Raw genomic sequence first — 18,774 nt, 5'->3', positions numbered from 1 at the left:
AAAAAATGAGTCACAGTTATGGAAATGTACAGCGTGAGGAGTATCAAGAGTGGCCATCTTTGTACAGTGACATACCATAACTACACTTACCCGACTTACTATGGTGATCATTTCAAAATATACTGAAATATCAAATCACTATGTTGTGTGTCAGGAACTAACTTAGTGTTGCTGTAGGTCAATCATACTTCAAAAACATAACTCCTTAAAAAGATCAGATTTTTGGTTACCAGAGACAGAGGCGGGAATTGCATGAAGGCAGTCAAAAGCTACAAACTTCCAGATATATGATAAATAAGTACCAGGGATGTAATGTACAACATGATAAATATAATCAACACTGCCACATGTTACACATGAGAGCAAATTCTAAGAGCTATCTCACATGAAAAAATGTTTTTTTCTATTTCAATTTTGTATCTATATGAGATGATGGATGTTTACTAAACTTACTGTGATAATCATTTTATGATGTATGTAGTGAAGTCATTATGCTGTAAACCTTAAATTTATACAGTGCTGTATGTCAGCCAGGGGCTTTCCAGGTGGCTCAGTGGTAAAAGAATCCGCCTGCCAATGCAGGAGACACAGGAGACATGAGTTTAATCCACTGGGTCAGGAAGAGCCCCAGGAGAAGGAAATGGCAACCCACTCCAGTACTCTTCCCTGAGAAATCCCATGGATGGAGGAGCCTGGTAGGCTCCAGTCCATGGGATCCAACAGAGTCAGATACGATTGATCGACTAAACAACATGTTAACCGAATCTCAATAAAACTGGAAGAAGAAAAAATAAGAGATATTCCAAGAGAGAATAGTTTCCACACTAAAAGGGCTACCCAAAACTAAGCCCGACGTAAGAGAACACAGGCTGAAATGCATCACTGTCAAGTTTCGGGACACTGGGGACACAGCTAAGTTACCAAAAGCTTCCAAGAGGGAAAATGCAGAATTCGAAGAACAAAGCACCAGGTCAGCATCACATTTCAACATTTTCACTGCAAAACACAAGATAAAGGAACAATGCTTTCAAAAGTCTGAGAAAAATATTTCTAATCTTCAAGTTGCTACCTAAACAATCCTGGGGTATAAACTAAACATCAGAGTAAAATAGTTTTCAGAATATGAAAGTCAAATTTTATCTCCTCTACATTCTCTATTGGAAAAGGAAATGGCAACCCACTCCAGTATTCTTGCCTAGAGAATCCCGTGGACAGAGGAGCCTGGTGGGCTGCTGTCCATAGGGGCGCATAGAGTTGAACATGACTGAAGCGACTTAGCATGCATGCATGCATGCGTTGGAGAAGGAAATGGCAACCCACTCCAGTGTTCTTGCCTGGAGACTCCCAGGGATGGAGGAGCCTGGTGGGCTGCCATCTATGGGGTCGCACAGAGTTGGACACGACTGAAGTGACTTAGCAGCAGCAGCACTCTCTATAGGAAGTTTACAAATGGGGTCCAGGAAACTGAGGTTCTGACAAAGTGGGGGAGAATACGCAGCAGACCAAGAGTTCTGCAGTGCAGTAGGCCAACACTCTGCAAGAGACTTCTTCACAAAGATAAAACTGAGAGCGGGCACCTAAAGCATCTCAACCTACTGAGAAGATGTTTGTAATTGGTAGAGTTTGAACGACTGAACTGAAAGAGTTTGAGGATAACTCAGTTTTAAAATCTGACTCCTATACAGAAAAAAATATAATATTCTGTATATCCTGTATATAGACGTTGTATAGATGTTGAACTGAGCTGTATACCTGAACTTAATAAATAAAGCATTTTAAAACTAAGACGGAGCAAACCAAAAAATTAAGTCAATTATCCCCCTTATGGCAGCAAAAGATTGTGCAGAAGAGGAAAAGGAATCCCAACACACTAATGGCTCAAGTGTCAATGAGGATTTTAAATAGTTAAAAAAAAAACGAACAAACACTGAAAACTGACTTAGATAATTAAAATGGGAGCATCAGAGAGGATTAATGTAACTAAAAATAACCATGTGCTGCGTACAGCTCTAAATCTTTACACATATTTATCCAATCCTCAGATATAAACTGATATTATCCTTTACATATAAGGAACCAAGGCACAGAGAGAATAAAATAACTTGCCAAAGGTCACACAGATAGTAAACAGTAGAAGCTTTGAACTTTGCTCTTCACCACATTGGCTCTCACAAAGTGACATTCTCATCTCCCTATAAAAGTCAACAGATAATGGTCAAAACAAAAAAATCAATAGAGTGGTAAAAACCCAAAATTCGGTTTAAAGAATTTAAAAAGACTGCCTTTGGGGAATGAGACATACACACCAATACAACAGAAGCAGCAGCTCAAAACCAAGCCCAAATATACATATAAGCACAGCACTTCAAATCATTCAGGCAAGATGTGAATTTCACAATGAATGGGAAAACTGCCTAATCATCTGAAAAACATGTTAGATACCAACCCCAGCACACTGTCCAATAAATTTCAGCTGTATAGAAGATTTATAAGTAAATTATGCAATCATAAAGAAAACAGATGTGAATAATTATATAACAATTAGGTAAGGGGTTGGATTTTTAAGCAGAAATCTTAGGAAAAGACTGCTGGATTCAACATCATAAAAATTCACCAAAAAAACCTGCTACATGGTTTTAAAAAATTATAAACAATGTTAAAAGACAAACTGGAGGAAAGGCAAGCATTTAATAAGCTATTTTCCTGAATATGCAAATGGCTCACACAAATTAATAAAAAAAAAACACAAACAGTAACAACTGTTTGAGGTGGAAAACACACACGAGCCACAGAACAGTATAAATGGTTCCAGTCAAGCTGGGGGGAATACAAATGGCCAATAAGGATAAAGGAAGATGTCCCACCTCACTCAGAATTACAGCAATACAAGTTAACCAGAATACATATTTATCCTATTAGACCAGCAACAGGTAAAACACTATTCTTCCATTGCTAAGAGGGTGGCAAAACAGGCATTCCTTGTATGTAGTAAAAATAAATACTGATACAATACTCTTGAAGTGAATTTGATACTACCTATCAAAATTTAAATTGCCCATACACCTAACCCCTGCAATCCCACTTCAAGGACTGCATCCGCAAGTTTGTATCAAGACACCTAATACCAGAGTAACTTTATAAAACCAAGTACCTGTCCATCAATAAGAAAGGAGCTAAACAAAATGTGGTCAGCCACAACTGAATAATACCATGCATCCATTAAAAAAAAAAAAAAAAGATGGTACACATTGTGAAGTTAAGCTAACTTAAGAACAGTTATGTACAGTGTGATTCCCTCTGTGTGTGTGTATTTTAAAGCATGACAGGGATAAGACCTCTATATATGAAATGGTACACCAATATCTCCTGCTCTCCCAGTAGAGTCTTGACAACCAAGGTGAATGATGGACCTAAAACAGCTTGGCCTAAAGTCCATACTAATAACATGTCAACGTTTCTTTTAAAGCACTGAGCAGGGGCAAGTTTCTATATACAGGTAAAGGAATATTGTGAAGCCTTTAAAAATAAAAGTGTAAGGGCTTCTCTGGCAGTTCAATGGCTAAGACTTTGTCTTCCAAAGCAGGGGTGTGGGTTCAATCCCCGGTGGAGAGCTAAGATTCCACCTGCCTCGGGGCCAAAAGCCCAAAACAGAAGCAATATCGAGACAAACTCAATAAAGACGTTGAAAATGATCCCATAAAAAAAACTATTTAAAAAAATGTAGAATCTTATTAAGAATGGAGAAATGGTCACAAGACATTGTTGTTGTTGCTGTTGTTTGACTGCTTTTTTTGTTTATTTATTCGGCTGTGCTGTGTCTTAGTTGCAGTATACAGGCTCAGTAGCTGGGCAAATGGGCTTAGCTGCCCTGTGGCACGGGGGATCTTAGTTCCCCGACCACAGATTGAACCCCCATCCCCTGTATTGCAAGGCGGATTCTTAGCCACTGGACCACAAGGGAAGTCCCATAATAAGAGAGTTTTTAAGTGAAAACAGATTACAAATAGTGTGTATATGGGTTGAAGGGTATCCCCCTGAATTCATGTCCTCCCAGACTCTCAGAACCATAATCTTTGTAGATGCAATCATAATAGATTTTCTTGTTTAGTTGCCAAGTTGTGTCTGACTTTTCTGTGACCCCATGGACTGTAGCCCACCAGACTCCTCTGTCCATGGGATTTCCCAGGTAAGAATACCGGTGTGGGTTACCATGTACAGAAAAAGGTCATAAGACTACTGAGAAAAAAACGGGACTGAGGCAACTACCAGCCAAGGAATACCAAGAAATGCCAGGAGCTATCAGAAGCTAAGAAGAGGTAAGAAGAATTCTTCCCTAAGAACCTTTCAAGGGGGCATGACCCTGGGGATGCCCTAAATTCAGACTTCCAGCCTCCAGAGTAAGAGAATAAATTTGTTTTAAGCCACCTAGTTTGCGGTAATTTGTTATGGCAGTCCCAGAAACCTGTATAGTGTGTAAAACACAACAATCAGGAGCACAGAAGTCTGGTCCCAGGCTGCTTATATTTTAATCCCACCATTTATTACCCACATAACTTTAGGTAACCTCTTTAACCTTACTCAGTCTCTTATTTTCTGTAAAATGAGGGTAACAGTATTTACCTCTTAGAATTTTTATGAACATTAAATTATATATTAAGCTTAATCACTTAAAACGATACCCAGAATATAGCAAATACTCCACTTCTGTAATGCAAACACAGGTACAAACACAGTAGTATTAGAAGGATATAGATCAAAAGGTTAGAACTGTTTATTTCTGAGTCCTATAAGTATGGCTTATTTTTTTCTTTTTGGTACTTTCTAGCTTATATGTAACAAGATTTATGCCATAATAAAATTATTATTATTAAATTTTAAAATAAAAAGGCAGCAGTTCCCAGTTACAGTTGTATGCAAACTGCATCCATCAGCTAATGATTTCCACTACTCAAAGCCAGTTATCAAAGTTTTTTTTTTTTAATTAAAAAGCAAAATTTACTTTAGAAGATAAAACACTGAAAAGCATTTAGAAGCACATGATTGTACCATTCAATCAATCATTAGTAAGCTGTTGCTGCACAATAGGCTATGAATCACTGACCTCAAGCACAGTAAGTCAAGTTCCAACTCCTGGAAACACACTGAAGACTCCAGGCTCACACATTTTAAGAAAACACAACTGTTCATTTTTAAAGTGAGTCTTTTCAAACCCAGTACACAGTAAATTCAATGGGGCTGTTTGATATTTAGAATAAACTGCTACTGCTCTCATACATTAACTTTAACAAATCATTAGAAAATCACTTACAAAATCAGTTACCCTTCCACCAAGCAAAAAAATGTATTAGTGTCATTTGCACAAGATGGCTTAACAACGAGTTAAGTCTCAGACTTCCCTGGTGGTTCAGTGGTTGAGAATCCACCCGCCAGGCGGTTTGATCCTGCTCTGGCAAGATTACACGTGCTGCAGAACAACAAAGCCCATGCGCCCCAGCTGCTGAGTTCGTGCCCCAGAGCCTGCGAGTCAAAACTCCCGATGCCCTCGTGCCCTAGAGCCCAGGCTCTGCAACAAGAGAAGCCACCCCAAGAAGCCCGCACACCCAGACTAGAGAAAGCCGGGGCGCAGCCAAAGGTAAAACAAATAATAAAAATTTTAAAAAAGAGCTAAACCTCTTCGGTGAGTTTTGGGTCCCTAAAAAGTTCAAATTATGAAGTGTGTTCTCTGACAATACCTCATGAGTAAATTCAGTCAAGCACACTACTAGATGTTTGAGTTACATATTTTGCTCTTAATACACCAAAACAAAGGTTTAACATGGAACCACTAGATGAGAATCTGTTAATACAGCGAAGGAATTCTACTATATTTGAAGAGACCAAATCCACCAATGCATGGGGTTTTTTTGTTGCTGCTGCTTTTTGTTGGTTTTTACTGTGTTTTTTCTTATTGAATTATAGTTGGTTTACAATGTATTAATTTCACCATTGCCCTGACAATTTAAAAAGTGTATCTATTTGATCAGCCTATCCAAGTACTTTGACAGCTAATTCAGTACCCACTGAAGCTAAAGAGGTGCAAGAGATATGGTACTCACTACTCTGGATAGGAAGAAGAATTATTCAAATAGCAATACCACTATTAAAAATTTTTATACACATTTAATTTTTTATATGTATATACAAATATATGAACTTCCCTGGTGGATCAGTGGTAAAGAATCCACCTGCCAATGCAGGAGACACAGTTTGATCCCTGGGTGAAGAAGATCCCCTGGAGAAGGAAATGGCAACCTACTCCAGTATTTTTGCCTGGGAAATCCATGGACAGAGGAGCCTGGCGGGCTACAGTCCATGGCGTTGCAAGAGTCAGACACGACTGAGCGACTAAACCACCACCAGCACCACCCTGCTTGCTACCTGCTTATAATGCTTTTTAAGTTTTTCCTCAATAAAACATAATGGAAGGGCTTTGATGGCTCAGTGGTGAAGAAGTGCCTGTGAATGCAGGAGCCATGGCTTCGATCCCTGGTCCAGGAAGATCCTACATGCGTGGAATTACTAGACCCGTGTGCCTCTAGGTACTGAGCCTGTGCTCTAGAACCCAGGAACTGCAACCCCTGAAACCCACGCTCTAGAGCCCTCAGGCTGCAATCAGAGAAGCCACTACAATGAGACGCTTGGTGCACGCTGCAACGAAGAGCACAGCTAAAAATAAAAGCTTTGAAAATATACATACAATGGCACAGATCCAAGAGAACTTTAGAAAGTTTACAGAATACTTTCCCCATTCATATCTACATAACTACAAATGTTACCTAGTTTTGAATAACATTCTCTAATAAACTGATTACAAAGGATATTTAGTACAAGCAGACAGGCCTGGAAAGGCAGATATATAATATGGTGGAACCAACCTGTAGAGGGTTCAAATTTCTTCCAGAAACGATATTTTTGTGGCTACTTAAATCTTAATTTGCTTTCATGTCCTGTACGCCCAAATTAAACCTACAAACAAAAAAGCCTGAAAGGAAGCTTAGTTTATAGAACTTGTTTCTTCTAACAGCACTAGACTTCAAGACTTCCATACAAACGAAATATTTACTCTCATCTACCTTCAGGCAGGTATTTATTAGTACTTTAACAAGTATTTATTGAGCACCTACACATACACAGCATCGCGTCGGCTGCTTAGGGAGAAACAAAGGCTGTTTTTACAAGGGGACATGTTCCTCTCCAGGGTGTGTGCTATATATGATATCTGTGTGTTGCAAAGACTTGTACATGATATTAGTAAAAAGGCAAGAGTGGAGTTCAGAGAAGACAGCACTACCAAGAACTAATGTCCCAATTAAAAAAAAAAAAAGGATTTCATGAGGTATAAAGAGGAAACAATAGCATTCTAGGCAGAAGAAAAAAGTCAAAAGTTGGAAAAGCCAAAGCATGTGTGGCAAATCAGCAGGCGGCCAGCTTGAAAGGGGCAGCTGCTGCTGCTGCTGCTAAGTTGCTCCAGTCGTGTCGGAGTCTCTGCGAACCCATAGACGGCAGCCCACCAGGAGAGGAGCAGAATATCCATCACAAAAGACATGCCGGCTGGATCACTCTAAGGAGAGTCCTGAAAGTCAAGCTAAAAGTTCTCTGCTCTCTACCTGGCCGGCAACCAAGCCTAAAGGTTTCTGAGAAAGGAAGGGCCCTGATCAAAGCTGTGATTCAGAAAGACTGACCTAGTACTGGGTTATCCACAAAACGGACTGGAGGAGGAAAGCCTGGTGCAAAACACCAGTTTGGAGACTATTCCAATGTTACCCTGTTAAAGTGGTAATATAATCTATCAACTAAAGTGATGCCAAGGAGAATGGAAAAAAAGACAGTTGGGACGTGCACTGCAGAGTGGAAATGAACTGGATTTGGCAAATGATCTGGGGTGTTCAGGAAGGAGAGGGCACAGGAAATAACTCAGTTTGACCTTTTCAACATACATTTAGTTTTGGGTGCCGATAGAACATGCATACATTTTTTCCCCAAACAGAAAACCGTGCACACTTTTTTCTTGACCAATTTTCAGTGGTGGGCAAAGATAGTAAATGAATGAATGTGAATGAATGTGAAGTCACTCAGTCGTGTCTGACTCTTTGTGACTCCATGGACTGCAGCCTACCAGTGTCCTCTGTCCATGGGATTTTCCAGGCAATAGTACTGGAGTGGATTGCCATTTCCTTCTCCAGGGGATCTTCCCAACCCAGGGCTCAAACCCGGGTCTCCCGCATTGTAGACAGACGCTTTACCGTCTGAGCCACCAGGGAAGTCTAAAGATAGTAAAGTACATACTAAATAAAAGTAAAGGGTATATTTAGTGCAGAGTCAATGAGAAGCCAGTTCCAGAGCATATGATATGACAAAATTAAACTACAGAATAAAGATGGACTCCTACCTCAACAAAATGCAAAAATTAACTAAAAATAGATCAGTGACCTAAATATAAGAACTGAAACCATAAGATTCTTAGGGAAAAAACAGAGGTAAATCTTCAAGATCTTGGATAAGCAATGAATTATTAGCTGTAACACCAAAAGTGCAAGCAGCAACAAAAAATTAAACAACCTCATTAAAATTAAAAACATTTATGCACCAAAGGACATTAACAAGAAAATTTAAAAGACAATCCACAGAACTGGAGAAAATATTTGTAAATCATATCTGATAAGGGTCTATAAGAACTCTTACAACCGAACAATAAAAAGACAGTCCAGTCAGAAAACCAGCAAAGGACCTGAACAGATGTTTCACCAATAAAGATACAAATGGCCAACAAACATATAAAAAGACATTCAATATGATGAGTAATCAGAGAAATGCAAATCAATCTCACAATGAGGTACCTCTTTAGACTCACTTAAATATAAAAATGGCATACAAGTGTTAGCAAGTTTGTAGAAAAACTGGACCAGACCCTCAACCTTGCTAGGGGAATGTATCAGATTGCTGCAAAAGTAACTGCGGTTTTGCTCTGTTGAATTTTGATGTTTGATATTGGAATACATTCTTAAATAAATGTGGTTATATTTAATGCACATTTCTCGCTTCACTTTTCTTGCTAATGACTTGCTGTTTATTTTACATTTATTTTAGACTACGGAAATGATGTTAGACAAAAAGCAAAGTCAAGTGATTTTCTTATTCAAGTTCAATATGGGTCATAAAACAGTGGAGACAACTCTCAACATCAACAGTGCACATGGCCCAGGAACTGCGAACAAACACACAGAGCAGTGGCGGTTTAAGAAGTTGTGCAAAGGCAACAGGAGAGCCTTGAAGACAAGGAGCACAGCGGCCAGCCATCAGAAGTTGACAGTGACCAACTGAGAGACCAAAGCTGATTCTCTTAACAGCTACAGGAGAAGTTGCTGTCGAACATTCCGTGGTCGTTTGGCATTTGAAGCAAATTGAAAAGGTGAAAAAGCTGGGTAAATGGGTGCCCCTTGAGCTGCCCCAAGATTGCTGGGGAAATATCAATAACCTCAGATATGCAGATGACACCACCCTTATGGCAGAAAGTGAAGAGGAACTCAAAAGCCTCTTGATGAAAGTGAAAGTGGAGAGTGAAAAAGCTGGCTTAAAGCTCAACATTCAGAAAACAAAGATCATGGCATCCGGTCCCATCAATTCATGGGAAATAGATGGGGAAACAGTGGAAACAGTGTCAGACTTTATTTTTTGGGGCTCCAAAATCACTGCAGATGGTGACTGCAGCCATGAAATTAAAAGACGCTTACTCCTTGGAAGGAAAGTTATGACCAACCTAGATAGCATATTCAAAAGCAGAGAGAGACATTACTTGGCCAGCAAAGGTTCATCTAGTCAAGACTATGGTTTTTCCTGTGGTCATGTATGGATGTGAGAGTTGGACTGTGAAGAAGGCTGAGCGCCGAAGAATTGATGCTTCTGAACTGTGGTGTTGGAGAAGACTCTTGAGGGTCCCTTGGACTGCAAGGAGATCCAACCAGTCCATTCTGAAGGAGATCAGCCCTGGGATTTCTTTGGAAGGAGTGATGCTGAAGCTGAAACTCCAGTACTTTGGCCACCTCGTGCGAAGAGTTGACTCATTGGAAAAGACTCTGATGCTGGGAGGGATTGGGGGCAGGAGGAGAAGGGGACAACAGAGGATGAGATGGCTGGATGGCATCACTGACTCGATGGACGTGAGTCTGAGTGAACTCCGGGAGTTGGTGATGGACAAGGAGGCCTGGCATGCTGCGATTCATGGGGTCGTGAGGAGTCGGACACAACTGAGTGACTGAACTGAAACTGAACTGAGCTGCCCCAAATAAAAAATTCAGTGTTTTGAAGTGTCTTCTCTTATTCTATGCAACAATGAACCATTTCTCAGATTGTGACGTGCGATGAAAAGTGAATTCTAGGGCTTCCCTGGTGGCTCAGTGGTAAAGAATCCATCTGCAAAAGTAGGAGACACAGGTTCGATCCCTGGTCCAGGAAGATCCCACACATGTCGGGGAGCAACTAAGCCTATGCACCACAACCACTGAGCCCGTGCTCTAGAGCCCGGGAGCCCCAGCTACTGAACCCACGGGCCACAACCACTGAAGCCTGCGTACCCTAGAGTCCATGCTGCTGCTGCTGCTGCTGCTGCTGCTAAGTCGCTTCAGTCATGTCCGACTCTGTGCGACCCCATAGACAGCAGCCCACCAGGCTCCCCCGTCCCTGGGATTCTCCAGGCAAGAACACTGGAGTGGGTTGCCATTTCCTTCTCCAATGCATGAAAGTGAAAAGTGAAAGTGAAGTCGCGCAGTCGTGTCTGACTCTTTTCGACCCCATGGACCTCAGCCTACCAGGCTCCTCCGTCCATGGGATTTTCCAGGCAAGAGTACTGGAGTGGGGTGCCATTGCATGCTCCCCAACAAAAGAAGCCACCGCAATGAGAAGCCCTTGCACCACAAGTAGAGAGAAGCCCCTGCTTGCCACAACGAGAGAAGAGCCAACACAGCAATGAAGACCCAGCACAGGCGAAAAAATACATAAATAAAAAAATTTTTTTAAGTGGATTGTATACAACTGGTGATGATCGGCTCATGCTTGGGAGAGAGAAGAAGCTCCAAAGCCAAACTTGCACCAAAAAAAGGTCATGGTCACTGCTTGGTGGTCTGCTGCCAGTCTGATCCACTACAGCTTTCTGAATCCTGGCAAAACCATTACATTTGAGAAGTAGAGACGTATGCTCAGCAATGGATGAGATGTACTGAAAACTGCAACACCTACAGCCAGTCTTACGTCAACAGAAAGGGCCCAATTCTTCATGACAACGCCTGACCACAGGTCACACAACCAACACTTCAAAAGCTGAATGAACTGGGCGACGAAGTTCTGCCTCATCAGTCATCTGACCTCTCACCAACCTCTCACCAAGGGACTACCACTTGTTACAAGGAAAATGTAACAACCAGCAGGAGGCAGAAAATGCTTTCCAAGAGTTCACTGAATCCTGAAGCTCAGATGGTTACAAACTTAAAAACAAACTTGTTTCTCATTGGCAACAATGTGTTGATTATAGTGGTTCCTATTTTGATTAATAAAGATGTGTTTGAGTCTAGACAGTCTGAAACTCCAATTACTTTTTCACCAACCTAATAAATGACTCAGCCACTGTGGAAAATAATTTGGTGGCTCCTTAAAAAGTTAAACATAGAATTACCATATCACCCAGCAATTCAACTATGTATATTCCCAAAGACTGAAAACAAGTACTCAAACAAATACATCAAAACTCATACTCATAGCAGTACTATTCACAATAGCCAAAAGGTGGAAATGGCTCAAAATGTCCACCAACAGATGAATAGACAAACTGCATTTATACACATACAATGGAATATTACACAGCCATTTAGTGGTTTGGTTACTAAGTCGTGTCTGACTCTTGCAACCCCATGGACTGTAGCCTGCCAGGCTCCTCTGTCCATGGGATTCTCCAGACAAGAATACTGGAGTGGGTTGCCATTTCCTTCTCCAAGGGATCTTCCCAACCCAGGTCTCTTGTATTCAGGCAGATTCTTTACCAACTGAGCTACAAGGGAAGCCACATAGCCCTTAGAAGGAATGAAGTACTGATGGATATTAGACACAACACAGATAAAGTCTGAAAGAAGTCACAGACAAAAAGGAAAAATATTTTTATTCCATTTATATGAAATATCCAGAATAGGTACATCCATAGAGAAAGAATTCAAACTGCCAGAGGCTGGGTGGAGAAAGGAATAGGAAGCAACTTCTTAGTGGGTGTGGGGTTTCCTTCTGGAGTGATGGAAATGTTTCAGCTAGATAAAGGTATGGTTGCACACTATGAAGACACTAATTGCCACTCAAATTGTTCACTTTACCAGGGTTCGATTTTAAGTCAATTTCACCGCAATTTTTAAAAAATCAACAATATTCCAAAGCAAAAATAAAAATAAGCTCCAGCTCTTGTTCACTTCTGATCCCATTAACCACATTCTTGCCAAGCCAATCATCCAGACAGCTCTGTTCCACTTGCTCCTTCCTGGTTTCACTCAGGAAACCTAACATGACACAACTTTTCCATCAGTTCAAATCCCCCAGCCACGTCAAATCTTCTAAGAAACCTGCCCATAGTGAGCAGTCAATATTTGTGAATCGCTGGTTCAGTCTGTTTCAGTCCATCCCTACCAGTTCTGAAGCTTTCCTCTGTTAATTCAGCATCAGTATATAAATGTTTCTTCCTTATTGTCCCCAAGCTTTTTCTCTCTTAGTTTCAGGCATGTTCTTTCCCTACTAGAGAGCAAATGATAATAGAGGCTGTCTCCTGCTTTGTATTACACCATCTACCAGGGGTCCATCCAAAATACATTTGTTTAAATACTGTCTGGTTGAGGGAATTCTTTGGTAGTCCAGTGGTCAGGACTCGGCGCCCAGATTCAGTCCCTGGTCAGGGCACTAAGATCCCACAAGTCATGTGGCCAATAAATAAATAAATACTGTCAGCTTGAGTTTTTGCTGTTATATGCTAAACAAATTGGAGTGGGGAGTCGGAAGATAAGAGGTGGTAAAGAAACACCTCCACCCACCCTAGCTATAATGGAGACTAGTTCTGACTTGATATATAATCAGAAATGCAAGTCTCACAGTAACTGAACAGTACAGGACAACAAGGTAGCTTTTACCATCCTCCTTTTAAAACTAAAAGGAGTCTGGATGTACCATTTGCAAACTATTTTATAGTATACCCAGAGTCCCAACCTTTTAGTGGGGAAGAAAGCCCAAAGCAAGAACTCCCAATCTTCTTAAAAATGAAACAGCGTGGACAACACTCTATCACGTTATGCAACCCTTCCTACCGATTCTAAAGCTGCTGCTTGGCACACATTTTTAAAGGAAACCATCATTAACAAGTTTTAATCTGTCATAAAGGGACGTCTAGATTCATACGTATACACCAGCAAGTGCATCAGAAACTCATTTAGCATACATGTGACTGAGAAACGGATCTCGATCAGGCAGGGGAGGCATGGTGAGACCAGAGAAGTACACCTGATTTTCACCTTTAGGTTCTGATTCCACTTCATTGCACAGCGGTTATACCTTCCTGTTACCCAGAACGGTACCTCTGACAAAGTTGAAAGTCTACAGGACATTATTTAACAAAAAGTTTTTCCCTGAGTTATTTTTCTAAAAAAACATCTGTTCCATCATCTATAATGGGTGCATGCAGTCTTCCAAAAAACAAACACTGCTTCCTGAAGATACCTGTAGGTAACCTAGGATGTTGCAACACCCAAACTGCAAAGCACTAGCCTAATGAATGCTGTTATTTAGTTGCTAAGTCATGTCCTGCTCTTGTGAGACCCTACAGACTGTAGTCTGCCAGGCTTCTCTAGGTCCATGGGATTTTCCAGGCAAGAATACTGGAGCAGGTTGCCATTTCCTTCTCCAGGGGATCCTTCTGACCCAGGGATGAAACCCACGTCTCCTGCACTGGCAGGTGGAGTCTACCACTGGCCACCAGGGAAGGCTAGCCAAATGAACAGGAGGGACAGAACAACCAACACTGTCTACATGCTCGTCAAAGATAATTAACTTATCTCTATGATGAGAAATAGGGCTTTCTCAGGTGGCCCTAATGGTAAAGAACCTACCTGCCAACGCAGGAGACACGAGAGACGCATGTTCGATCCCAACGTCGGGAAGATACCCTGGAGTAGAAATGGCAACCCACTCCAGGATTCTTGCCTGGAGAATCCTATGGACGGAGGAGCCCGGTGGGCTATCCATGGGGTCGCAAAAAGTCGAAAACAACTGAAGCAACTTAGCACGCACGCATAATGAGAAATAACTTCCACGTTAATGTCCTCTTTTAACCTAGAATTGTTATTCGCCTCTTGTCACAAATGCTAAAGACTAACTCACCTTGAAAACATAACAGACACAAATGACTTAGAGGGAACACAACTGAATTTAAAATCTTATGCTGCACTGAACTGTACATTTAAAACTGATTAAAAATGGTAAATTTTATATTATGTATATCACACCACAATTAAACTGTGCTCTCAATCCTGTTGGTTTTTGTTGGGGAAAAAATAAATCTATCAGATTACATTAAAGGATGAGAAACCATTAAATTGAATATTTTTAAATTATGTGTGGTTGAAAACTTCTAGTGATTTGTATTAATAGAGGCTTTCTTATCTTTTAAGGAAGGTGTTTATTAGATATTCATCTCCAAGGGGGACACAAACAAATGAAAAAAGCTAAAATTACAGTAAGAAAGTTTTAGTTTTGACATAATTCTAACTAGCAAGGTAATTAAACACTATAATAAGGTACCATGCAAATCTCTGCCCTTGAGGATTCAAGAATAAGCTACCTGGAAGAGTTAAATGCAATCTTGCAGGAAAAACTGGAATGAACCAGAGAATCTTAAGCCAGCTTCCAGTTTCAGAATTCCAAGTTCTATACTCACAGCCTAATACTGTCTTTAGAAGACATTACCTATAGAAAGTTATTCTAATATACAAATCATCTCAGTTTGGCTTCAGATACTGGGTTCCTTCACAATACCATTTATATACTTTAGATACTCAGGAACTGAAAATTGACTACTTTTGTTAAGAGGCAGTTCCACCAATCTCTGGCAACATGGCTGCCAGCTCAGGTATAAACAGTACAAAACTGAAATAATGCTGGGTTCTAAATTAAATAGAAATACCTACATAGTACACATCCAACCTAAGACGAAAAAAATCTGTTTGCAGGGTAGGTAATTTATAAGGCCAAAACATTCAATTTTGTCAGTTTTCAACAGTTTCTTAAAAAGTTGCTGGTTAACAACAGAAAATAAATTCTTACCTTTGAAAACAAATACATTGTCTTTCTAAATAGGGTTTCATTTTAAAAGACTCATTTTAAGCCTTCATTTTAAAACTTTTATTTTTATTTTACCACATTTTTTTAAACCATCACTAGACAACTGAATGGCGGTTATTTATTACAACCCAAAACAGGCACTTAGGAAGTCAGAGGTTATTCATCTCAAACTCAACAGGTTAACCACAGCAATTTGAGAGAAGTTTTGGCAACCTGTTATCAGGACTATCTCAAAAGTTCTCAAAGTCAGACACTAAATGACGCTTAAAAACAACACATTTCTAGACTTTAGATATTTAACACACAAATATTTTTACCAAGTATGCATTCATGTATTTTATTTTAGCTAGACTTTATTAATTATAATTAGTATTTGTTTAAAATAAAAATCTAACAAGACAAATTTAGCCAGGTCAACACTGGAATCAAAACACAATACTGGATTATGAAGCTAACTGCTTTCATTGGAAAAAGAATAACAAGCCTTACTTCCTTTAGTTCACAGATTTTTCACTTTATAATCAAAGAAAATAAATAACATATGACTTCCACAGTCAAAAAATATAGGTAATGTACTTACAGCTGAGTTATCACTTCATAGTCTGGATTCTTAAGAAGCTACTGACTTCTAACTGCTTTAGAACCAGAATACATTTTTAATGGCTCACTCCTTCGCTCAGAAATGTATCACACCTTGTTTTACACAGAGATAACATCTTTTCAGAACACATGCTACTGTCACTAAGCTTAATAATTTTTAGATAAAATTCAAATAAAATTTTTATAATGCAACCATAATTTTTTTTTCTTATCTGCACTGAGCCTCACCTTTCACACCACTTAAAAACAATCTTAGACGTTAAACACATATACCTCAAGCATATAAAATTCATTACACTGTTTTTGTAGCCATAATAATTGGACTAATAAATACTGACTCTAAAAAACTAAAAACTTATTAGGGCAGGATTTAAATGGTACAACTCACAAGAGGGTAGGGAGAAATAATGATTTCTACCAAACTGGCAGCAACAATATGCCAAGTTTCCTATGCTGAACTAGTGTAAACAGGAAGAAAAGGAGCTGGGGGTGGAAAGCAGGCAGGCAAGGGCACAACCCTTCTCAAGACGTAGCTTTACTTCCAAATTTCACCAGGGTAATACCTCTGCTCAGTGTTTCCAATAACCCCTGCCACTCTCTATTAAACACACAGGCTGGTGCTCAGAAAACGACTGGAGGCTGTAGTCCCTGTTGGACATAAAAGTGGGGATCAGAAATACTTCTAAACATCTGGGAAGTCAACCCCACTCTTACTATATCAACTTTACAGATAAAACAACAGGCACCACCAATGATGTTACACACAAAAATATTCACACATCACCTCTGGAGCCACCACAGCTACAAAACTCTCCTTTATACGATGAGCACCACTCAGGATAGGGCTGCATGAGAAAGGCGATAAAGACAAAGCTTACAGACTCTTTTTCTGGCATTGCTTGAGGCATCAAGTAGACACGGAATAAAGGGGAGCCTGGCTCTATAAGTCATGCCAAAAGAAACAAGATTCCACATGCCAGGGGACTGAGTGCCCAACACAGAGAGCAAAGGGCAATCATCTCATGGCTTTCTGACCAAAGAAAGATGAGCTGCTTCACCTGAAATCCTTTCAAAGGAAGTCTAATGGTCTCCACTTTATCACTCACCTAGAGTGAACTCGACAAGCCCTCCTCAGAGAACAAGGGGGAAACCTTGCTTACCAGAAACATTAAGTGCTCCACCCAAAACCAAGAAACACCTTTGTAGTCGAAGTTATCACGGCCCTCTGTCCCAAATCAGACTTCTACAAGAAGACCCCAGGCCAAAAAGTCAAGTTCTCCATTTTCCCAAACGGCTAACAACCCAGCATTTTTTTTTTCCGTAAGTGCCTCTGAGATAAGCCCCTCTCCCTTCCCGCACTCTGGAGCCCAGAGCGCCAATCCCGTCAGAAAAGTTCCCTCCCGCAGGATAACCTCCTCTCCTTCACTTTTCCCCAGACCCTGCCCCCCGGGTCTAGCACGCCCGTTCCTCCATTAGTAGATCCCACCCCTTCCCTGGCACAGCTCTTCGGAAAGTCCTCTTTCTTACCCTACTCACTTGTCCTTCCCTGTAAAGTTTCCCCCTTTTTCCTGTCTGTTCTCGAATGGAGACATACACTTTAAGAGAGACGCACACAAATGTTCTTAACTCCCAAGTCTCACCCGTGCGCCAGGTTCTGCCCATAGCACCCAATTCTCTCCCAGAGTTTCCCCTCAACCCCCGTCATCTTCAGCCTCTAACTCCATACCCCAAGCTTTTTTTCCACTCCGCAAGTTTGGATTTTCCGCTTTACTTTTAGCCAACACCACGGCCCCCTTCTTCCCAGGTGGACTCCGTTCCTCGATGCTAAAGCCCTTTTCCTTCTCTTCCCACGGTCATCGGCGGCTAAGAACACTCCTCGGAACCTCAGCCCCAGCTCCACCCCCCCCTCCCTTCCGCCTCTCCAGCCCTCCGTGGCCCCCCAACTCTCCTCCTATGTCCCCCTCTAGCCCTGCTCGGGCCCCTAATTCCTCCCAGGCCCCGAGAGCTCCCCACACGCCCTCCCCGCCCCTGGAGAGGGGTGTCCCTCAGAGCCCGCCCGGCCCGCCCTGCCGCCGAGCTCGGGTGTCCCTTCCCTTCCCCTCGGGGCCCCGAGGCCGCTGCCAGGGGCTGGCGCGGCGGCGGAGCCGGCTCACCAGTTGGTCATGTCCAGGAAGAAGGCGCAGCCGGCTGGGTTGAGCTGGAAGCCGAGCAACCGCTGAAACTCGGAGATGAGCACGTCCTTGTCCGTGGTGCCCAGGCAGCTGAACTTCTGCATCAGCTCGGGGTCCAGGTCCACGTCCATACCCTCCATGGCTGGGGCCGGACACTCGCTTCCCCGCCTCCTCACAACCAAGCAGCCGCCGCGCCGCCGGGCCCGGGGACCGGGAGGGGGCCCGCTGCTAGCTGGCGCCGCGAGCCCGCTCCGCTGAGGTAGGCCCCGGGCCTCTCACCGCCTCATCGGGGTAAACTCTCTCAGCCGCTCACTCGCTCTCGCGCTCCCCCCCCCCCCCCCCCCCCGGCGCCGCCGCCTCCGCCGCCGCCGCCGCCTCTAGCTGCGCCGCCGCCTCCGCCTCCTCCCGCGCCGCGCCCACTGCGCAAGCGTCGCCTGCCTAGGCCCCGCCCCTTCCTCTCTCAGAAGCCCGCCCTCAGTGGCGTCACAACCCCGTGACGTCCCCCGCGTGACCTCACCACAGTGGGGCGAGGGGGTGGGCGGAAGGAAGGACGAAGGGGAAGGCCAGGAGGCGCGGGGAGGTGACTCCCGGCCTGACCTTTTCCTCGGCC

General features: G+C 42.2%; 1 protein-coding gene across 4 annotated transcripts in view; it reads right to left on the bottom strand.

The window, feature by feature from the left end:
- Nucleotides 1-18,513, bottom strand: part of ILRUN (inflammation and lipid regulator with UBA-like and NBR1-like domains) — a 105,757-nt gene extending 87,244 nt beyond the window's left edge. For 3 of the 4 annotated variants that reach the window (XM_006050351.4, XM_006050352.4, XM_006050354.4), the window contains exon 1: nt 18,147-18,509. In XM_006050351.4, the coding sequence (XP_006050413.1) occupies nt 18,147-18,304 (158 nt within the window). In that variant the 5' untranslated portion in view covers nt 18,305-18,509. Of the gene's footprint in view, nt 1-18,146 lie in introns of all 4 variants that reach the window. The other variant, XM_025271357.3, reaches the window with a different exon arrangement.
- Between the last annotated feature and the right edge of the window lie 261 nt (nt 18,514-18,774).

Source organism: Bubalus bubalis, chromosome 2, assembly GCF_019923935.1.
Source record: "Bubalus bubalis isolate 160015118507 breed Murrah chromosome 2, NDDB_SH_1, whole genome shotgun sequence".
Lineage (NCBI taxonomy): Eukaryota > Metazoa > Chordata > Mammalia > Artiodactyla > Bovidae > Bubalus > Bubalus bubalis.
This window is presented reverse-complemented; position numbering and strand designations above follow the sequence as displayed.